Source organism: Cydia fagiglandana, chromosome 17, assembly GCF_963556715.1.
Source record: "Cydia fagiglandana chromosome 17, ilCydFagi1.1, whole genome shotgun sequence".
Classification (NCBI taxonomy): domain Eukaryota; kingdom Metazoa; phylum Arthropoda; class Insecta; order Lepidoptera; family Tortricidae; genus Cydia; species Cydia fagiglandana.
Genome location: NC_085948.1, coordinates 11599728 through 11618919, shown reverse-complemented (window position 1 = coordinate 11618919; position 19192 = coordinate 11599728). Strand labels below are relative to the sequence as shown.

Sequence of the window (19192 nt, the reverse complement as noted above, 5' to 3'; positions counted from 1 at the left end):
GACGGCCGTGACGGCGCTCTTGACGCTGTCGCTCGTGTGTCACGAGCTTTATGACCACAAAAAATTGAATATCATTGAGTACACAGTGCTCTTTGAAGACACATAAGCGTTTAAATGAACAGAGGGAAAATATTTTTGAACGCTATAGGGAATAATTTGGGTTTAAAGGGTTTTTATGAAAACGTTATTGTGTTTATTGAGGGATATTAACCTTCATCAAATAAAGAAATCTCGCGTTTTCGCGTGACCTATTCATAGCAAATATACAATTAAATATTCGGAGTAAAGTCTGCTTGACCGATACGGTAACATACTCGTACAAATATCTACTGATTTTCACGCAGCTATGAAAATCTATATTATTTAACCCTTTATAGGGCACACTTGGATATCATACGGCAAAAACGACCACCCTATAAAATCATCCTTAAATATGTATGTTTTTCCTATGCACAATTTTTAGGATTTTGAAAAGTCGATGAAAATCGAATTGAGTATTTTTGTTAATCTGAACCGTTAAACGGTTAAATTACTCGTCGATCTTTCTTTTTATATATTTTCGTAAAAGACGATTACTTTTTACAAGATTTTGCATGCATGTATAAATCGGATGACAATGCAATATTATGGTACCATCAAGCTGATCTGATGAAGGAGACAGGAGGTGGCCATAGAAAGTCTGTGATAAGACAACGCAACCTAATTGTGTTAGGGGTTTTTAGAATTGTCTCGATGAGTATTAGTTGTATGTCGTAAGAAAAGTACAGTCAGCGATAAAAGCTTGTACCAAAAATGAAATTTTTGCCAAAAACTTATTTTCAGTTACATAATGTTATTTATAAAACTATATAACGATAAAAATAAAAACATTCGTAACATTAAGTAGTAGTTAACTATTGTTTTTAGCTGAAATATACTACAGTCATATTTCCTTTATTAGCTTCTATTTGATGGTTCATTACATTTTGCGCACAATAACGTCAATTGTCTCCTAAGTTTTTTAGGGCACTAAATGTCCGACGCGACGTTCATGTTAATTTATATGACGTTCATGCCCCCCGTTTTTTAACCGAGATGACAAATAGTTGTGAGACATTAGCGCGTTAGTTGAGCCATTATTTGTAATGGCGCGGCTATTTATTTCATATCTGTATTTGAGCAGACCGCTGGGTGACGGGACGCGTACACTGCGACCGTAAAACGGTTAAGTAACTACTTAACCGTTACATGTTCAGTTAACTGCTACAGTTCGAAATTTGTAAGGTAGGTATACAAATGCTATTTAAATATTTACTCTACAAAAAGAAATTAAAGATTAAGTAGGTATTTAGAATTGTAAAATAAATGAAGAATCTAGCTGAATGATTAGTTTTCGTATTTTAATTCTCGTACTTATGAGATAATCATTGCAATTGTGGTGTATTTTCTTTATTTCTTTATAATTAATACACAAAATGAATGAATTTGACAATACCAACAAAGCCGTACTATTTTAACACCCACTGTCAATACTACAATACATAATATTATAATTTATTATTTACGAATTGCTTATTAGGCATGAGCTACGTTTATATGTATGCGAAAAAAAATACAGTATGTAGTAGCTAAGCCACTGTAGTTTTATTTATTCTTAGATTTAGATTTTAAGTCTTATAGATTACTAATCTTAGTTATTTAATTCTGTTATTCAAAATTAGGAAGAGATAAATATGTATTCGTTAGTCACTTGAAATAAAATAAAACCAATTTTTGGTTAGTTAATAACAAAGTTTTGATTGTTTACGGAGCAGATATCTCAGATATTTAGTGCTTAATTAGCATTTTTTGTGTAAAGTCAACATGTTGACAAATAAAAAATATTTTTCTTTACCTCTATATTGCTGTGTGCACTGTGCACAACCGTCACTCAATGATTTTGCCCGGGGATTCGGATCACAATCGCGTGAAACATTATCAGTGGGTGATCCCGCGCGGGCATATGCTGCGGAACCCCGGCGAGATGCACTTATGGCACAACCCTCAACACTGCGATATGCGAGGAAAAACAACTGACAACTCATTTTTGTTACGATTATGTTATTAAGTAATTACTTACAAATGTACACTTTGCATTTTGATTTGAAAACTATTTATGAAAATCAGATTAACAAGCTTTTATAAGAGCAATTCTTATAAAGTGTGTACATTTCGATCACATTTTAGATTTCTATAAAAATTGGTATGCTGGTAAAGTACACAAAGCTGAACAACTTCCAACACATTTTCTAAAATGTCCCAGAAAGTTTCTAAGAAACATTATTTTTTTGTTACCAAATGTGTAAGGAAATGTGGTAACAAAAAGGAATGTTTCTTATTAATTTTTATAGAAATCTAAGATGTGCTCGAAATGTACTTACAAACTTTTTGAGAATTGCTCAAGCTGCAAGATTATTGTTTGTCCCGATGTTTGCATTTTGGTAATAAAGTCTAAGTATGAAAGTTTATTTCGGCCATGTGCATGGTCGCTATTTCATATCAAAGAACATTTAAAAAATACCGATGTGTGCAGCCATCAAAATAAACAGAATATCAATTATCAAATATTACATCTTTAGAAAGTACATTCACTAACATATTGCATTCGCGGTATTAAAGCGGAATCGTTTTAAATTTGTTATGTTCCGCTTGTTTAGGGGAGACAGGGGTCGTGCGGCGCACTGACAAAAAACGTGACGTCTATGTTATTCAACGCGAAGTTTGTAATTAGTCGCTGATGTTACTTGATGTTTGCCTTGTTTTCCCGGGGTTTCTTTGCGAGTATGTAGTGTACGGTATGCTTTAACTTGATCAAGTAAAAGTTCGGCAGCCGTTTAATTAAGTATGCAATTACATAATTTGACCTTGTGTAGTATTTGGTTCATGTATAACAGTAAAAATATTATTGGACGAGCGAGAGCGATGGTCTCCGTTTTAGCTTGAGTTGAGTTTAAATGCTTTCATGTTTGTCCGGCAGTTCTCCTCTGCGTTACAAGATATATTTCTCAACCAATTCCCGTGTACTTTGATAAATTCTATATAGGTAGTTATAAATATATTTTTTATTCTAATTTTGGAAATTTTTGGGGTACATGAGGTCTACAGCTATCAGAATCACTGACGTAAAAGAAGTTTTTAATCCTATATTTTTATGTGAATAATTTTTCGATGCAGTGTTACACTATCCCATTACATCAACTTGATGATATTAACAAGAGCAATATGTGGGCAAATGGACAATATCTGTAGCGTCGCGTGCCGTCTAATCCTCCCTCCTCCGTCGCGTGAGAAGGGAATTCAATCGCCGACGTCGTAAAGGGATAGACAACTATATCTGACACTTTGTAATTAATTGCTGTTGGGCGTATCGTCGTTTTTGGCATTTTTTATTGATCTGTTTTTGAGTAGTTCTTGTCGCCCACTCGGATTAAAGTAGATTAGAATAGTTTATTTTATAATATTCAGAACAAATTTGCTTAGTTAAGTAAAACAATGAATATGCTCATACAAACAACAAAGTTGATCACACGACAAATTACATAATAAAAATATAATTTGAAATAGAACTTTGAAAATACAGCATTACATATGTCAATATTAATGCAATCCGTACTCACTATCTATATGACAATTTTGGTGTTCATAAAATGTTTTTGGCAAGGCCATTTTGGTTTATTTTACAACTGTTGTGGTGTAAGCAGGTATATTACCCAACCAATGTTTGGTTTGGTGTTAGTGGATGTAAGTCTTGATATTTATGTGTGTGCAGCCTCTTAGTATATAAGGGAAGCCTTATAAATCTTATAATAAAATGAGTTTAATCTCGGAATATTTTTCGTTGTTATCAACTTATCACTTGTCTTTAGCTTCCTTCCCAACCAACCATTTATTATTTATCTTACTGTTGCTGCTGATTAGAAATTGTTGAGTTTTATGGCTCCTCTACACGATGGCCCAGCGCCGGCCATTCCAAGGAACGCATTTATGCGTTAGAGGGAGCAAGTGATATTGCTATCTCATTCTACCGCATGCGTCCCTTGGAGTGGCCGGCGCTGGCCCATCGTGTAGAGGAGCCATTAGTGTACCGTACAAAACTTTGTTCACGGAACACTTAGGGTCACTTGCACCATCCCACTAACCCGGGTTAACCGGTTAAACCTGAAGTTTCCATGGTTACCAGTACAATTTGATACTGGGTTAACGGATTAACCGGTTAACGCCGGGTTAGTGGGATGGTGCAAGTGGGGCTTATGGGATCACTTTGGTCTTGTACCTATTTTTAACACAATGCGCATCGTCTTTTTGTAAGAAAATTAGGGCTCGATTCCGATTTTGAAATAGACATCTATTAGCTATCATTTAGACATCACCAAGATACGATAACGATATGTTTAAGATCTAACCTGTCGAATTTGACATTTGCGCGATTCTGGAGATACACTTGAACGATTTCCACAGGATATGACTTCGAGATCCAATTCACATCTAATAGATATCTTACTCTATCTAACGTAAAAGTGACATTGGTTGCCCGAATTGCGCTGCAAAAGAGAACTAGTTGATATCTAAATTATAACGTATCTAGAATGGATCTAGTGTCGTCTCTTGTAAATATCTGTCGTGTCTTGTAAAATGGAGACACGATCCGTTAAGTGGCCGAGCGGACCCCGCCGGTGGAGAGGGGAAACAACCTAAGAACAACCTAACTTCAATTATGAAGTTCGAATACGGCAGTTATTCTACATACTCTAAGGAACTTAAAAATTCCATTATTTCCGATAGTATTCTTAGGTTGTTTCCCCTCTCCACCGGCGGGGTCCGCTCGGCCACTTAACGGATCGTGTCTCCATTGATAAAGGAGGGTCGCTGAGAGTTAACTCGTGTTTGATGTCACTGCTGCCGCCTTATTGCGTGTCTCAGGAAATGCAGTTTTCCTAATAGACTGCGGGAGGTTACACGCTCTGCGTTTATGGGGTTTGGAGGTGTGATTGATGTTTAAAGTTAACGAGTTTCTTAATGGCTTGCAATAAATAAGCCTTCACTTAAATGTAGGTTATTCTTAACATATTACAACTGTTAGATGTCTTGTCTCTCTAAATACTTAATTAAAAATAAATTTTGGTAAGTACCTAAATTTTTTATTTCTTACACTTCGCAATTTTTTTGAAAAACAGTTGATCACTTATATCTAATTGATTACAAAGGAAATACGAATTTACTCACTGGCCGATTCGAACTTCAAGATACGTCAATTAATAGATCTAGAAACGATATGAATTAGGTGTGTCAGTGTCAAAAGTACCGTTTTGTTTGAAGAAACACGTATCTTAAAGTTCGAATCAGGCAGTTATTATAAGCAAGATATTATTAGTGTATGTATATTCGAATAGACAGCAAGCCTGTCACACGATTAGCCGTCATAATTTGGATAATCTCCAATATTAATCGGTGAAAATGATGAATGCGTCGGTGTAATTGTTTAAAATAATCTCTTCAGTTTATAAGGACGACCCCTTGCTATTAACCCTTAAACGGGCGTGGGGGCCACGCGGACTGTCACATTCACAATATAGCTTACACTTTGTTATAATATTTTCGTTCCATATTGCCTCTATTTCCCCCTTAGTAGCTGTCTGGGTCACACTGCTTGTTTTCGGTTTGTATTGGGACTAAAAATAAAATCTAAAATAAAAATTAGATTTCGTGGATTTTTTTTTAATATTTGTTTGTTTATTGTTATTATTATATTTTAAATATTGTTTTAATTTACAACAAAATACCCATTTAAAAAAAAAACATTTTTTGTCTTCAAAACAATAGCTAACTTGAAATAAGTTTTTTTCTTTGAGTTACGAAACTTTAAAAAAATATTAATAGTCTTCAAAAAAGTGAAAATGTGAAAATCTAATCACTATAGATGTTCAAATAGTGATGCGTTTTCTTTTTTTTATAATTATTATATCACATATCTAGAAGTATAATTGATTTGCCAGTATTTTCCCCTTGTGTACTGCGCGCAAAATCACCGCTTGATCTGCGATGACAATAAATCATGTAATTTGGCGACGAAACGCGGATTTCGCTGCGCGGGACCATTCCGCGCCATGCCGCCCTGGATTTGCTCTGCTGACAGCAAACGCAGTCATTATACTACTACAAACGTATTCGAAACACGAACGAGGCGCCACTGGTTCAGAAGAAAATATTAACCACATTTATATAGGGCGTACGTGTACAGAAAGGAGTATGAACGCATAAGCTCTTTTGAACAGGAAGGGATTAGTTCGTATTTTTGCCACCCGTAGCGATAAGTTTGTAATCGCCCACCACAATTACATGATGACAATTTATATCTGGAAGCATATTACAGTCAGGGAGTTTACTTATTTGATCAACTCTAAATCACGTCGTGGGGCGGATTTGTCATTTGAATGTGTTTAGTGTACGCTTTTATTCCTGTTTCCTTAAATATAATTTGTGGTTTCTGGTATTATATTGTTTTGTGGAAGGATTTGTATGCATTATGGGTTACCTACCTGTTTCGCTTCTGTTATTAAAGAGATTTGCTCCTTTGTTATTTATGTGTATAAGTTCCTGATTTTTGTCATTTCCTTACACATCTGAAATTTAGTAAAGACCCGGTTTAATCTAGAACATACGAGTAAACGTTGAGTTCTTTGCCAGTCGGTGTTCTATCAAACTCGGATTCATTATGGAGAATGTGCGCAGAATTTGCACGAATTAATTTTGCCTTCTTTGTTCTATCGCCCACCTTCAGGTATGGTATGGCGAGTAAGAATCCTTACGCTTACTACTTATTTGAACGATTTACCCCGTCTTTCTTAATGTGAAATGCTACTGGATGGAATTTGCTCCAATCATAGATGAATCCATAGAGAAGCATGAAATATGTTACATATCGTTCCGATTCTATTCTCGGCTGTCACTACTAGAAGTCATAACACACACGTAAGTCGATCGATGTTGGGTGTAGCATACACAGGGAACAATGGGCCAGCGACACAATGGACAATACGTCCGATACGATACACTCATCTACTGTGGGTCTGTGTTGTGCTTTCGTATTGTGTAATAGAATACAAGTGGTTTGATAAGCTGTAGCTGTGTGCTGATATTATAAGGATTGCAGACGTTAAGTAATTTATAGCGCGCGAATTAATCCATGATACTCTGCTTTTGTTTTATCATCGTTCGCTTATCTGTATTACTTGTTCAATGATCATGATCATACATCGTTATCGCGGGAGCAAATATAAATTTATTAAAGAAGTGGTAAAACAGACTGCCCGTTTAGTAAAAACAGACCTTTCTGCCTACACATTATAAGCCTCCAAGAAGTTCATCATACATAGCACGAAGTTTTTGTTGCATAATGTTCATAAATCTTGCTTTACACTCTGTTAGTAAATAATGACCCGGAATCGACATATCAAATAAATATTCATGATTTATTTTGTACAACATTATTTAATTTTTGTTGATCTTAAGTGATTTTCGTAATATACGACATAAATTTTCTCTATGTTTTCTACTCTTAATCTGCGGCGTCGTGCAGTAAATATCCATTTTAATTGGCTAAATGATCTTTCGACTGCTACTGTTGTAATGGGTGTTGTTTTTACTAAACGGGCAGTCTGTTTTACCACTTCTTTAATAAATTTATGATTATGTTGTTACAAATAAAGATCAGTCATGATTGACAAATGTCTAAATTGACTGATAAGGTTGCGTACCTAATAGGTAATCTTTTTAAGTACCAATCAAGTCAAGTATGGAGGTAAGATAGCATTGATATTCAATAAAATAATTATACATTTTAAGGTCGTAGGTATAAACGTTTCTCTATACGAATGTCATTTCTGTTTTTGACTGTTTTTTATAATCTTTCAGTATTGTCAAATCGTATTTGCTCCCGCGATAACGATGTATGATCATGATTATTATTTGGGGGCCCCGAATACAGTAAATTCACTTTTTAGTCTATTACATGTTTCAGCGCCCGACTTTACGCCGGATTTTTTCTACCAGTAAACTTTGTAGGAATACTCAGTTTCACTGTTCACTTGACATCTTCAGAAAGCTTTTATTTTGCACACCATAATTGTTTTCCCTTTCATTATTTTCCTTGTGCTGTCTTGTATGAGTAGACTGCTAGTAGCTTTATTTGATATTTAAAAATCCCTACGTTTGTGCTACGAATTTAATATTATATTAAACTTGAGGCCGCGTCCTGTTTGTAAAAAAAAAAATCTATATTTGATCGAGATTATAAGTCGTTAATGGGTGTTTCGCTTAACTGTGGACAATATAGTAACGGCCGGTTAGAAATCGTCACAAAACTGACGGTTAATGTCAAATCCCATACATTTTGTCAGGAAAATGACGGTTAGACATCTCTTAAACATAACTTACAATAGGTCGCGTATTAAATATATTAAAACATTTATGTATTTTAAGTCGAAGATTGAAAATTTGCTAGTAAAACGTTCTAATATATTTAAAACTAGCGACCCGCCCTGGCCTCGCACGGGTTACACAAAACCTTAACAAATTATATGCACCTAATCCTTCCTGAATAATTATTCTATTGATCGGTGAAAACCGCATGAAATTCTGTTCAGTAGTTTTTGAGTTTATCGCGAACATACATACCTACACACAAACAGACATCCGCCGCGGGAGACTTTGCTTCTTAAGGTGTAGTGATGTCAGTGTTTCACGGAAGTTTTGTTATTAAAACTTACTTTTTTTTTTAATTACAAGTTAAAATGAAAATGCCCTAATATTAGCTTATTACAGATGTTCGTTGCTAGTGTCGCGAGGCGTGTCGCTGGTAGATAAGTAGATTATTGACAGTGGCGTAATGAGGGACATAAATTGGCTCGGCAAACACCGTTACAGGGGCTTAGCTTCTGTGCCAACAAGGGTACTGACACCGTCATTTGACCGTTGAGGGTTACTTTATTACACAAAAATATGCCGTTTGCGTTTTTATTCATATGATTTTTTTTTGTTATAAAGTAAAAACAGAAATCGAGCGACCCAAAAACGGAGCCGATTCTGACGATATCTCTATTTAAAGTTCTCTAGACGTTTGGCCTGTAGCCTGAGTGTGTGTGTTTAAGAAATAAAACTAAAGGAAAAATTGAAAAATGTACACCTCCCGCAGGACTCAAACAGACCATTGGAAGTATTGGAACACCGGTCCATAAAAAAAATAGCATGTAGGCATGGTATAATAATATACTCCGCCTGGTACTCTCTTCCCGTCTTTTCTAGGTCACCTGACTGACACAAGCCTACGTCATCATGCGACAGCGCTATATGATAATATGCGATAGCGCTATATATAGCGGCCATGTTATTATGACGTAGGCTTGTGTCACTCTGGAATGAGCAGACCATGTTTTATTAGACTATGGCATGTAGGTATGTCATTTAAAAACTTTTAGTACTTATATCAACAAAAAGATTTAAAGGCACAACAAATACAACTAGTTTTTTAGTATATGCGTTTATAAGGACACAAGTGTAAAGAAATCGACGAAATAAACTATTATTATCGTTTCTTTCTGGACTTTTCGTATAAAGAGTGTAGTAGTAGGTATGTATATATTGTGAATGTATAAAAAAATTACAAGCATGATACTACCTAGTTATTCTTATCTTATCTATAAACCTGGCTAAGTTCCCTGACCCCCGCACAAGCTGATCATGAGCCAAGCTGCGCTGCAGCGGCGGCGCGTGCGCAGCGCACAATGCAGCGGAAGAAGCCGCCCCCGGCAGATGGCCGTCTTGAACTGGTTCTAATATTGACCTGGGGTTCATATGAATATTCAATCTAATGCTTTGTGCGGTGATATTAATTTGGTGGATGAAAAAAGTTGGCGATATTGAGTAGGGTAAGTTGCGAGTCTCGGTTTATGCTTTGGAAATCAACGAAACTAAATATTATTGGATGAATCTAAACAAATCTTACGCCTCGGCCACGAAACGTGCACGCTCAAAGCTGACGCCGACGAGCATACAATTGTCTTAACCAAAGTATGGCAGTGTGCAGTTGACATTATGCTTTTTCCTTTTCAACCAGACCGCAACGGTCCAAATAGGTATGATATTAAGAGAACAAACTTACGTTCCTCATTCGAATGTGGTAGTGGCACAGAATAAATAATAGTACTAGGTACAGAAAACTCACTCACTCAAACGCGTTTGTCACGATCAGCACACATATGGCCGCTAGGTGGCGACAGCGCCCCGCGCGGCTTATGGCAAACCCCAAAATTGGGGTCGAACGGATGGACTTTTAGCTACCTGTAGCAAAGCGACGAAATCGCGGAGTGAGACAGGCCTGGTAGTGGTTAACGAGGTAGCCCAAACCTACACTACAACTATTTTTACGTAAAGCTTGACCAGTAATACATGATCATTGTCAAGAGGGCGCTGTTATTCTCATGTACTTACCTATAGGGTGACAGTTCAGTATAGTACGAGTATGAAAAGTTAGTTCCAGTGAAATTGTTAAAAATGAAAATTGTTTAAATAATAATTAAGATACTTATAGTCACAAGCAGTGACAATAACAAATAGATTTGTTTTAAATGTGGTTTTTATTAGACCTCAATACTAACCCTTTCAAGATCACTTCCGCTTATCAAGGAGTGCCGTCGGCATCGGCACGCGTACACACACGCGTTGTCTATAAACTCATCGAGACTAACACACAGACAGTCTATAAACACATAGAAAGATAAGAACACGCGCCAAATTGAGTGCCATAATGAATGAGCCCTAAAATAAACGGCCTCACAATACGCACATCTTGTATTACACAGTTTTGTAAGAAGAGGAAGTAGGAGGCAGCTGGCTGACTTCTTTTTCTTCGTAATGATGGTTTGTAGTGCATTGCTTTTGTGGCAGTGTCCTGTCGCGTGCCTCCAGTATTATTGAAACTAAGTAGGTGGAAAGGTGTTCGGGTAACTGTACCGTTGTAGTCTCAAGATGTTTTGGTTGTTGCGTATGGCGCTCACCCTAAAGGACAATCGCGCAGTCTGTTTCTTTTAGGTACTTTATTATTACGGGGGCTGCTTCAATCAATATAAATTGCGATTATTTAAGTTTTACAGATGACAAATATACAGGTATGTTGTGCGATATAATTTCATAATCGTTGTTGCTTGAGAAGTAAAATATTGTATACATGCGCATGAGTGTAAACATATTGTTTTTGCAAGTTCAAAAAATGCGTAAGTAACTATAACTAGGCACATAGTTTCGTAACTGACCTGCCTTATCATATCCTATTAATCAATTATTGATAGACTGTATATCTACCAAGAAAATGTATAGTTCATCATTATTCTTATAATCATAAAGTGTACTTTTATGATTGTTGACTTATCTGATATTTTCAAAGTAAAGATCGGTATTGCTGACACCGAAGATAAGTATTAATTATTGGCTGTTAGATATACCGGATGACACATTCTGACTAGTTCCAATATATGTGAGGTTCCACAGCAAAAGGTACCTTATGGAGCGGCGTTAATAATAGCATAAGCGCCAACCGCCATAAGGTACCTTTTTCCGTGGGATGTCACATATTATCTTTGTTAAAAAGACCAACCAAAAGAGTCAAGTAAATAAAGCTAAATGTATAGTGTATACCTAAGCATGCGTAGTAAACTCGTCAGAAATCACACTAAATTCAGATTATTTTGCAAGGAAGTTCAAATTAATTTATAACAAGTTGGACTTTTACCAACTTGATACTAGTTAATTCCTCCAGATTACAATAAATGTAGTCATTTGTCGACAACGTTTGTTGTTATGGTATGAATTGAGGGTAGATTAATTAGGTACACCTTTGTCTCTCTCTCTCTCTCTCTCTCTCTCTCTCTCTCTCTTTACGAATGGCGTGTTGTGATGCACGGTACCAATCGATGATGACCACGACCATTCTGTCAAGAGTGAAGTAACTACAAAAAAGAAGAAGACACTCAAACTAAGTATGAATAAAATTATAGACGTTTGTGTTTCATATGTGCATTGTATAATAATATTCAGGTAAAAGAACTATGATTCTTTACGGTATTGCCCTAAGCCTGTGTGGTTTTGACCGTATGCTTTGATTACAAATTCCTTTATCCGTAGTCTACAACAGGAAGCGCGGGCCATGTGATGTGACGCTAATGTGAGACAATACTGATTGAAGGGTGTCAGTAATTACATTAATTACACGCAAGTGGATGAGTTAACGCAATTGAGCTCGATTAGCTGGTACCAGGGGGTGGCCAGTGCTTGTCGGTGCCAGCTTGCATTGCGTAATGAGGCTGTCCATAAATTACGTCATCGATTTTTGACGATTTTGACTCCCCCCCTAAAATCATCCAAAAATCATGCTTCTAATGACCCCATTTCCTTCTACGTCATGCTACCATCACCCGACCAGACCCCCCCCCTAATTTGAAATGACGTAATTTATGAATAGCCCCTATACAGTGTGGAAAAAATAATGGGCTTTGGAGGTAAGGTACCTTAAAACCTTAAGTTAGCTCATTTGGCTTATAGAAAACATTCTTTTATTTAAAAAAAGTAAACAACTGCTTTTAAAGATTTTTTTTAATTCGCTTGTCTCGCCCGGGAATCGAACCGGCTAAATAAAAAAAAAGCGCTCGCTATTTTATTTTATCTACACTGTATTTCCCTGTATTCCGTTATTATATTATACTTTCTGAGACCGTTCTAGGAAAAAATGTGTGATACTTTGTTACTAAGACGTGTATAGTATCAGAATTATTTTGTCTACCGTATATGATAATGTTCGTGAGTCACACGGTGAAGCAGTCTTATCTGTTGTTAGCGATAATTAGTTACATATGAAATAAAACTATTATTATAACCAATGTATTCCATTATCTTTGTTATAACGAAATGTGACGCGTATAATAAATTTAAGATACTGTGTTGCGCAAATTTAAAACCTTAAATAAAAAAGCGGCCAAGTGCGAGTCGGGCTCGCCCATGAAGGGTTCCGTAGCAGCAAGTAACATAATAAAATTGCGGTTTACGATTTATGACGTATTAAAAAAAACTACTTACTAGATCTCGTTCAAACCAATTTTCGGTGGAAGTTTGCATGGTAATGTACATCATATATATTTTTTTAGTTTTATCATTCTCTTATTTTAGAAGTTACAGGGAAGGCCCACACACAAATCCACTTTGGAAGTGTCTCTCGCGCAAACTATTCAGTTTAGAAAAAAATGATATTAGAAACCTCAATATCATTTTCCTATGGATATGGATATATCCTAAAGACCTATCCATAGATACCCCACACGTATGGGTTTGAAGAAAAAAAAATTTGTAAGTTTCAGTTCTAAGTATGGGGACCCCCAAAATTTATAGTTCTTTTTTCTATTTTTGTGTGAAAATTTTAATGCGGTTCACAGAATTTCAACAAGTTTCAACAGTATAGTTTCGGAAAAAAGTGGTTGTGACATGCACGGACAGACAGACATGACGAATCCATAAGGGTTCCGTTTTTTGCCATTTGGCTACGGAACCCTAAAAAGCGGACGATCACCGATTGTACCTACGCGTCGTCACGTAAAAGTTTATGTTACGATACATGCGAATAAAATCACACATACCCAACACGCCACATAAGTGAAAGGACATTCTGTAAACAAATATTACAAATTTAGGCATACCATAGCATTTTCGGTGGTGACATAAGAGGTTATTCATAAACGCGCTTAAGTAGGTAGCTACTTACCTATTAAATTTGTAAGGTTAGTTGTAATTTGTAAAACATTAAACCAAAAATAACTAAGGCTTGTTCAAGTTTAATTAATAAGGGGGATAATTGCGATAAAGTCTGATGGCTCCTCTACACCTTGGGCCAATGCCGGCCACTCCAAGGGACGCAGCCATGCGGTAGAATGAGATAGCAATGTAACTTGCTCCCTCTAACGCTACGTCTTACGTAGGCGAACAACGCGCGAACGCGGCGCGGCGCGGCGCGGCGAAAGCGGCCGCCGCCGCGCCGCGCCGCGCCGCGCCGCCTGACATTCGCGTGCAAATCGCGCCGCACCGCGTTCGCAACGAGATCGCTTACGTAGGACACTTCTATGGGCATCAAAGGATTGATTTCGCCGCGCCGCGCCGCGCCGCGTTCGCGCGTTGTTCGCCTACGTAAGACGTAGCGTAACGCATAAATGCGTCCCTTGGAGTGGCCGGCGTTGGCCCATCGTGTTGAGGAGCCATGAGGTATAGTTGAACATTGCGCCGATTCAAGAAAACATGAGCGTACTCCCACCTTAAAAGCCGGCAACGCACTTACAACCCCTCTGGTGTTACGGGTGTCCATGGGAGGCGGTAATCGCTTATATTAAGGCAATCCACCTGCTCGTTTGCCTCCTATATTATATATTAAAAAAAAGAATATATATTTGCACCGATTCGACTTACAAATTGTTCGAGAGATCGGTGCAAATTAAATGTTTTCTCGTCCATATATTTGGTATCTCTGGGTTTATCGATGTTAAACTAGTAGACGTAATTGATCGTACGACTAAAGATAATTTGCGTGAATATTTTACTTCGTTAAAATCGTTAAATATACCTACATATACAACGTCGGGTGACAAGCAAAAGTCACTAACTAACACCATTGAAATTATTGGACAATAAACCCTGTTATAAGTGTTATAAAGTGAATTGTTACTTTAATTTTTTGATAGTACTTAGTGACTTTTGCTTGTCACCCGACGACAATATTTTTGTTGATACGTTATCAGATAGGTATATTATCTTATACTGGTACGTACAACGATAAAACGATTATATAGATACAAGTAACGAAAACTGATAAATGATTAACGAAAAGTTCTGTTGTATGGAGTTACCTACTAATTTAGAATTGAATACGCTACACATTGACGGACAGAAGGGCGGGAAAGGGGAGGGGGGAGCCGGCAATGCTAAATTGGTAGTTATTCGAGACCTATTGGAAACGTGACATTAGATGATAGGAAAAATGTAAGGTTAGCTATATAAAGTTTATTATTTCAGCGAGTAGGGATGCGTGTACAGGCTTTAAAAATTTCGGGAGGTTGAAGGCAATTAGTTATCTGTAAAGTACGCATTTCCTTAATGTGACGGTTAAAATTTTGAGACCCGATTTTCTTATTGTAACTGTCAGATTAAGAATATGCTCACAAATAATTGGCAGATTAAGTAATATCACAATTATACCATTAAACACAATCTACTTAACCGTTTTTTAACCCCCCACCAACCAACGAATCAGCGTAGTTGGCTAAAACTGGTTAGGGTCGGTTGCACCAAACTGTTCGTGATCGTTAAAGATTTCTCAAAATCTGGCCCTTAAAGTAGACTCCATGGATAGGATCACTCATATCTAATCTACACGCTTGGGTAACTATTTACAAAAATCCTCTCTTGGGCTCCCCTACTATAGTTCGTAATTTTTAGCATTAGAAATAAGGTAAACAATCTTGACGTGTCTTTTAATTGAAAAACACATTTTAAAAATAAGTTACGGCAAATATGTAACAATTATGAATCTAATACGATCATTTATATTCTTCTGCTTTCATAAATGATAGTTACTGATTTTTAATAAGCGTTTTTCAATTAAAAGACATGCTAAAATCGCTTACCTTCTTCCAAGTTCTTTCTAATGCTAAAAAAACGAACTATAGAACATTAATAGAGCAATGTCGTTTTAGGTTACTAAATACATGTGATTTTATGTGATCAATATCTTTATATCTTTACTTGATCACATATATAGACAATTATAAATGAGCATGAAGATAATTATGCTATTAGATGATTAGTCTTATATACTCCTTAGTATAACGAATGATAAAACAAATCCGAATCACGTGCAAATGGCGGGTAATTGAAAATCATCCATAGTTCTATCTTGTCAGAGTTCATTTTCGCAATTAACCGTTAATAGGTACCTATTAGGTAGTGTTTCCGCATTACCTGAATATAATATCTTATTTAAAACGTCACTAAAACCAATAAAAAATGGGGACAAGTGTAACTTATATACAGATTATTGGTGTAGAAACATCAATAAATCCTAGAGAGTATTATAATGAGACGATACCTAACATTTAGACGTATCGACTAAACTCTAAAGTATTGCATAGTTTTTATATAAGTAGGTATAAGTATTTGTATTTCAGCGCGAAACAAGGACGAATAGAACTGAGCTTTTGGCTTTTTTGAAACTGTAGCATCTTTTAGCAGCCAATTGGTATCTCTACTTAATTGGTACTAAATAGTAAAAATTACAAGTGATCGTTAGAGACTCCCCTGTCTAAAGGCTCTGAATTTTAGTTATTCATGATCATAGAGCAATTGTTTGGAGATATTTACTATAAAACATCTTACAAACTTTATCTTACTATTTCAGGTGCTGAAGCTGAAGGAGATGCCATAGCAAATAATGATGATAAAACAGGTCAGTAAAGTTGATCTTGTTAATAATGTATTTTTGCCAGTTAAGTACCTATGTGTAGTTAAGTATGTATGCCGCCAAATACCTATGTACCAAGTGAAATTTTTCTTATGGCTCATAGTACGATCTTGTGATTGAGCAGGTACTTACTGTAGCCCATCGACAATCGCGAATCGCAGTTGCTACCGCCGTTTTATAGCGGCCAGCCCGATTCGAACAAATGCTTATAAGCTGTTACAGCGATACGATACCGATATGTCAGTGACGTGATGTTTATGGTTGAAAAAATGACACTTTTGACACTGACATTATCGTATCGCTATGTTCGGATCGCAGCGCGTGGCGGGGCGTCGCCGATGTGATGCGGTATAGGTAGGTACTCGCGCCGCGATTACAACTGCAGGAGCGTATGTGCCCTTGGTTCTGTTGATATCAAGCGCTGACCACTTCCTACCTACCGCATAACAGCCCCTGCGACTACGATATCTTAAGATTCGCTTAATTCGACGTAAATCCGGCTATTGTCTTATCTACTTGCTTTATCGGAGAGATATGACGAAGAAGATATAATTTTTTCGGTGACAATGACAATTATTGTTATGTGAATCGCCGTACGCGGTGGACTGGATTTGAATAGGTAATGAGTTGTATAGTGCTGCTTAAAGTATCACCTGGTCTCAAGGCGAATGACACCAACACTTTGAGATTTAAGGTAAGTGATTTATTGTCTATAAACTGTTACGTTTTATATTGAAAATTAATGCCCACTTAAGCGTCACTCAAGGCTAATATGTAGCAGCTATGGCTTTTCAATCAAGCGTGATTTGATTAAGTCAGTATTTTTTACACTTCCGTTATTTAAATACGAGTACCTATGTATAAGTAATATTATGTAATATATTTAGAACCTACCAATTAAAATGTCAATAAGTGTCAATTTAATGTTATATTTACTCGTACTATTTGTCATTATAACGTTAATAAAAACATACTTTCTGAAAGTTTTGATTGTCTAACCTACGACGGTTTTTGAGATAGAGCCCGCTGATAGATAGACGGACAGCGTATTAGTATAATAGTGTTCCGACTGTCACTTTTTATGGGTATGGATGGTTATATCAGCCCGCTGGAATGAACTTGGTTAATTATTAATTAATGATGAAGGTTTTTTTATATTTCGATTATATATATGGTGCGGTTATTCATGACGCGCAACCCGTCAAAATTTCGAAGTGTGCACGATGATTTTATCATACCTAATCAATGGGAAAAACTTAATTTGAAACTTAATAGTAGATGGCGTTCTTCTACATTCTCTCTTCTTCTATTCTACTTCTACATATATGCATTTCATGCGACAACAGAAAGAGAGAGAAAATGAAGGGTCGTTAACTATGTTCGGAAACCATACGAGTATAAGATCAATCGACCGGACCCCATTTCGGATCGATTCAAGACAGAAGATTCCTTCTCGCAACAACTATATAAAAATACTTCCTGTCATACAAACTTACTATTTTCAAGACTCACTACCATTATCTATTCTGAGGAAAGAAAAATATATTTAGTAGTAGTACGGTCAAGGTATTTCGATTTTTGTACCATTTCGTACATTGTCATTGCTTGCAATGATTGTGAATATGACAAGGTATGAAATGGTAAAGAAATCAATGTTTTTGACTGTACAAGGAGTGAATCATTATAAACATGCTGTAAAAAACATGTAACTTCTTTGGAAAAGTGCCTACTAAAGTAGAGACGGTTTAAGCGAGATTCAGATACTTATTCTTATACCTACACATGCTGTTACCATAGATACTTACCCATCTACGGTCTAGGAAATATATTACAATTACAGGGAACTGAGAAATGTAAGAAAAAATATTTAATTCAGAGTTTTGAATACTTACTTGAATATTTTATAAAATTGATATTGGCGTTTCGTGTTGTTGTAATGTGTTGATGCTATCTAACCAGATAGTTTCGCTTGATGGTTGTGGTAATCATTCTAAATATTTTATCTCCTGATAGCGGCCTTAAGCCGCTTTATTCTAAAAAGGCGTAACAACAGGTAAATCTTTTATTTAGTACGACTCTATTAAGAATGCTTGCAGTACCAAATTCTGTTTTTATATAAATAATAATACCTACTTAGATAGCGAACGTTAAAGTTATCTCTGTATGGTCTACGTTGATTTATTATATTAATTCAGATATCGTATACAAACAAAACAATGTAGACGATGTCAAAGTTAAACTGACAAAATTAAAAATCTCACACTATATGTATTAATAAAACCGGCCAAAAGCGTGTCGGACTCGCGCATGAAGGGTTCCGTACCATTACGCAAAAAATGGCAAAAAAAAAACACGTTTGTTGTATAGGAGCCCCACTTAAATATTTATTTTATTGTTTTTAGTATTTGTTGTTATAGTGGCAACAGAAATACATAATCTATGAAAATTTCAACTGTCTATCACTATCACGGTTCATGAGATAGAGCCTAGTGACAGACTGACCGACAGACGGACAGCGTAGTCTTAGTAATAGGGTCCCGTTTTTACCCTATGAGTACGGAAACCTAAAAAGTGGGTAGAGGTAAATAGATACCAATACCTAATCACATCTTAAGAATCGAGTTTGCTCAA

At 36.3% G+C, this 19192-nt stretch overlaps 1 protein-coding gene across 4 annotated transcripts in view; it reads left to right on the top strand.

The window, feature by feature from the left end:
* LOC134672469 (histone-lysine N-methyltransferase MECOM-like) overlaps positions 1-19192 on the top strand; it is a 134391-nt gene that overhangs the window by 36912 nt on the left and 78287 nt on the right. For 3 of the 4 annotated variants that reach the window (XM_063530401.1, XM_063530403.1, XM_063530400.1), the window contains exon 2: positions 16499-16546. In XM_063530401.1, the coding sequence (XP_063386471.1) occupies positions 16499-16546 (48 nt within the window). Of the gene's footprint in view, positions 1-16498; positions 16547-17139; positions 17256-19192 lie in introns of those variants that run through there. The other variant, XM_063530405.1, reaches the window with a different exon arrangement.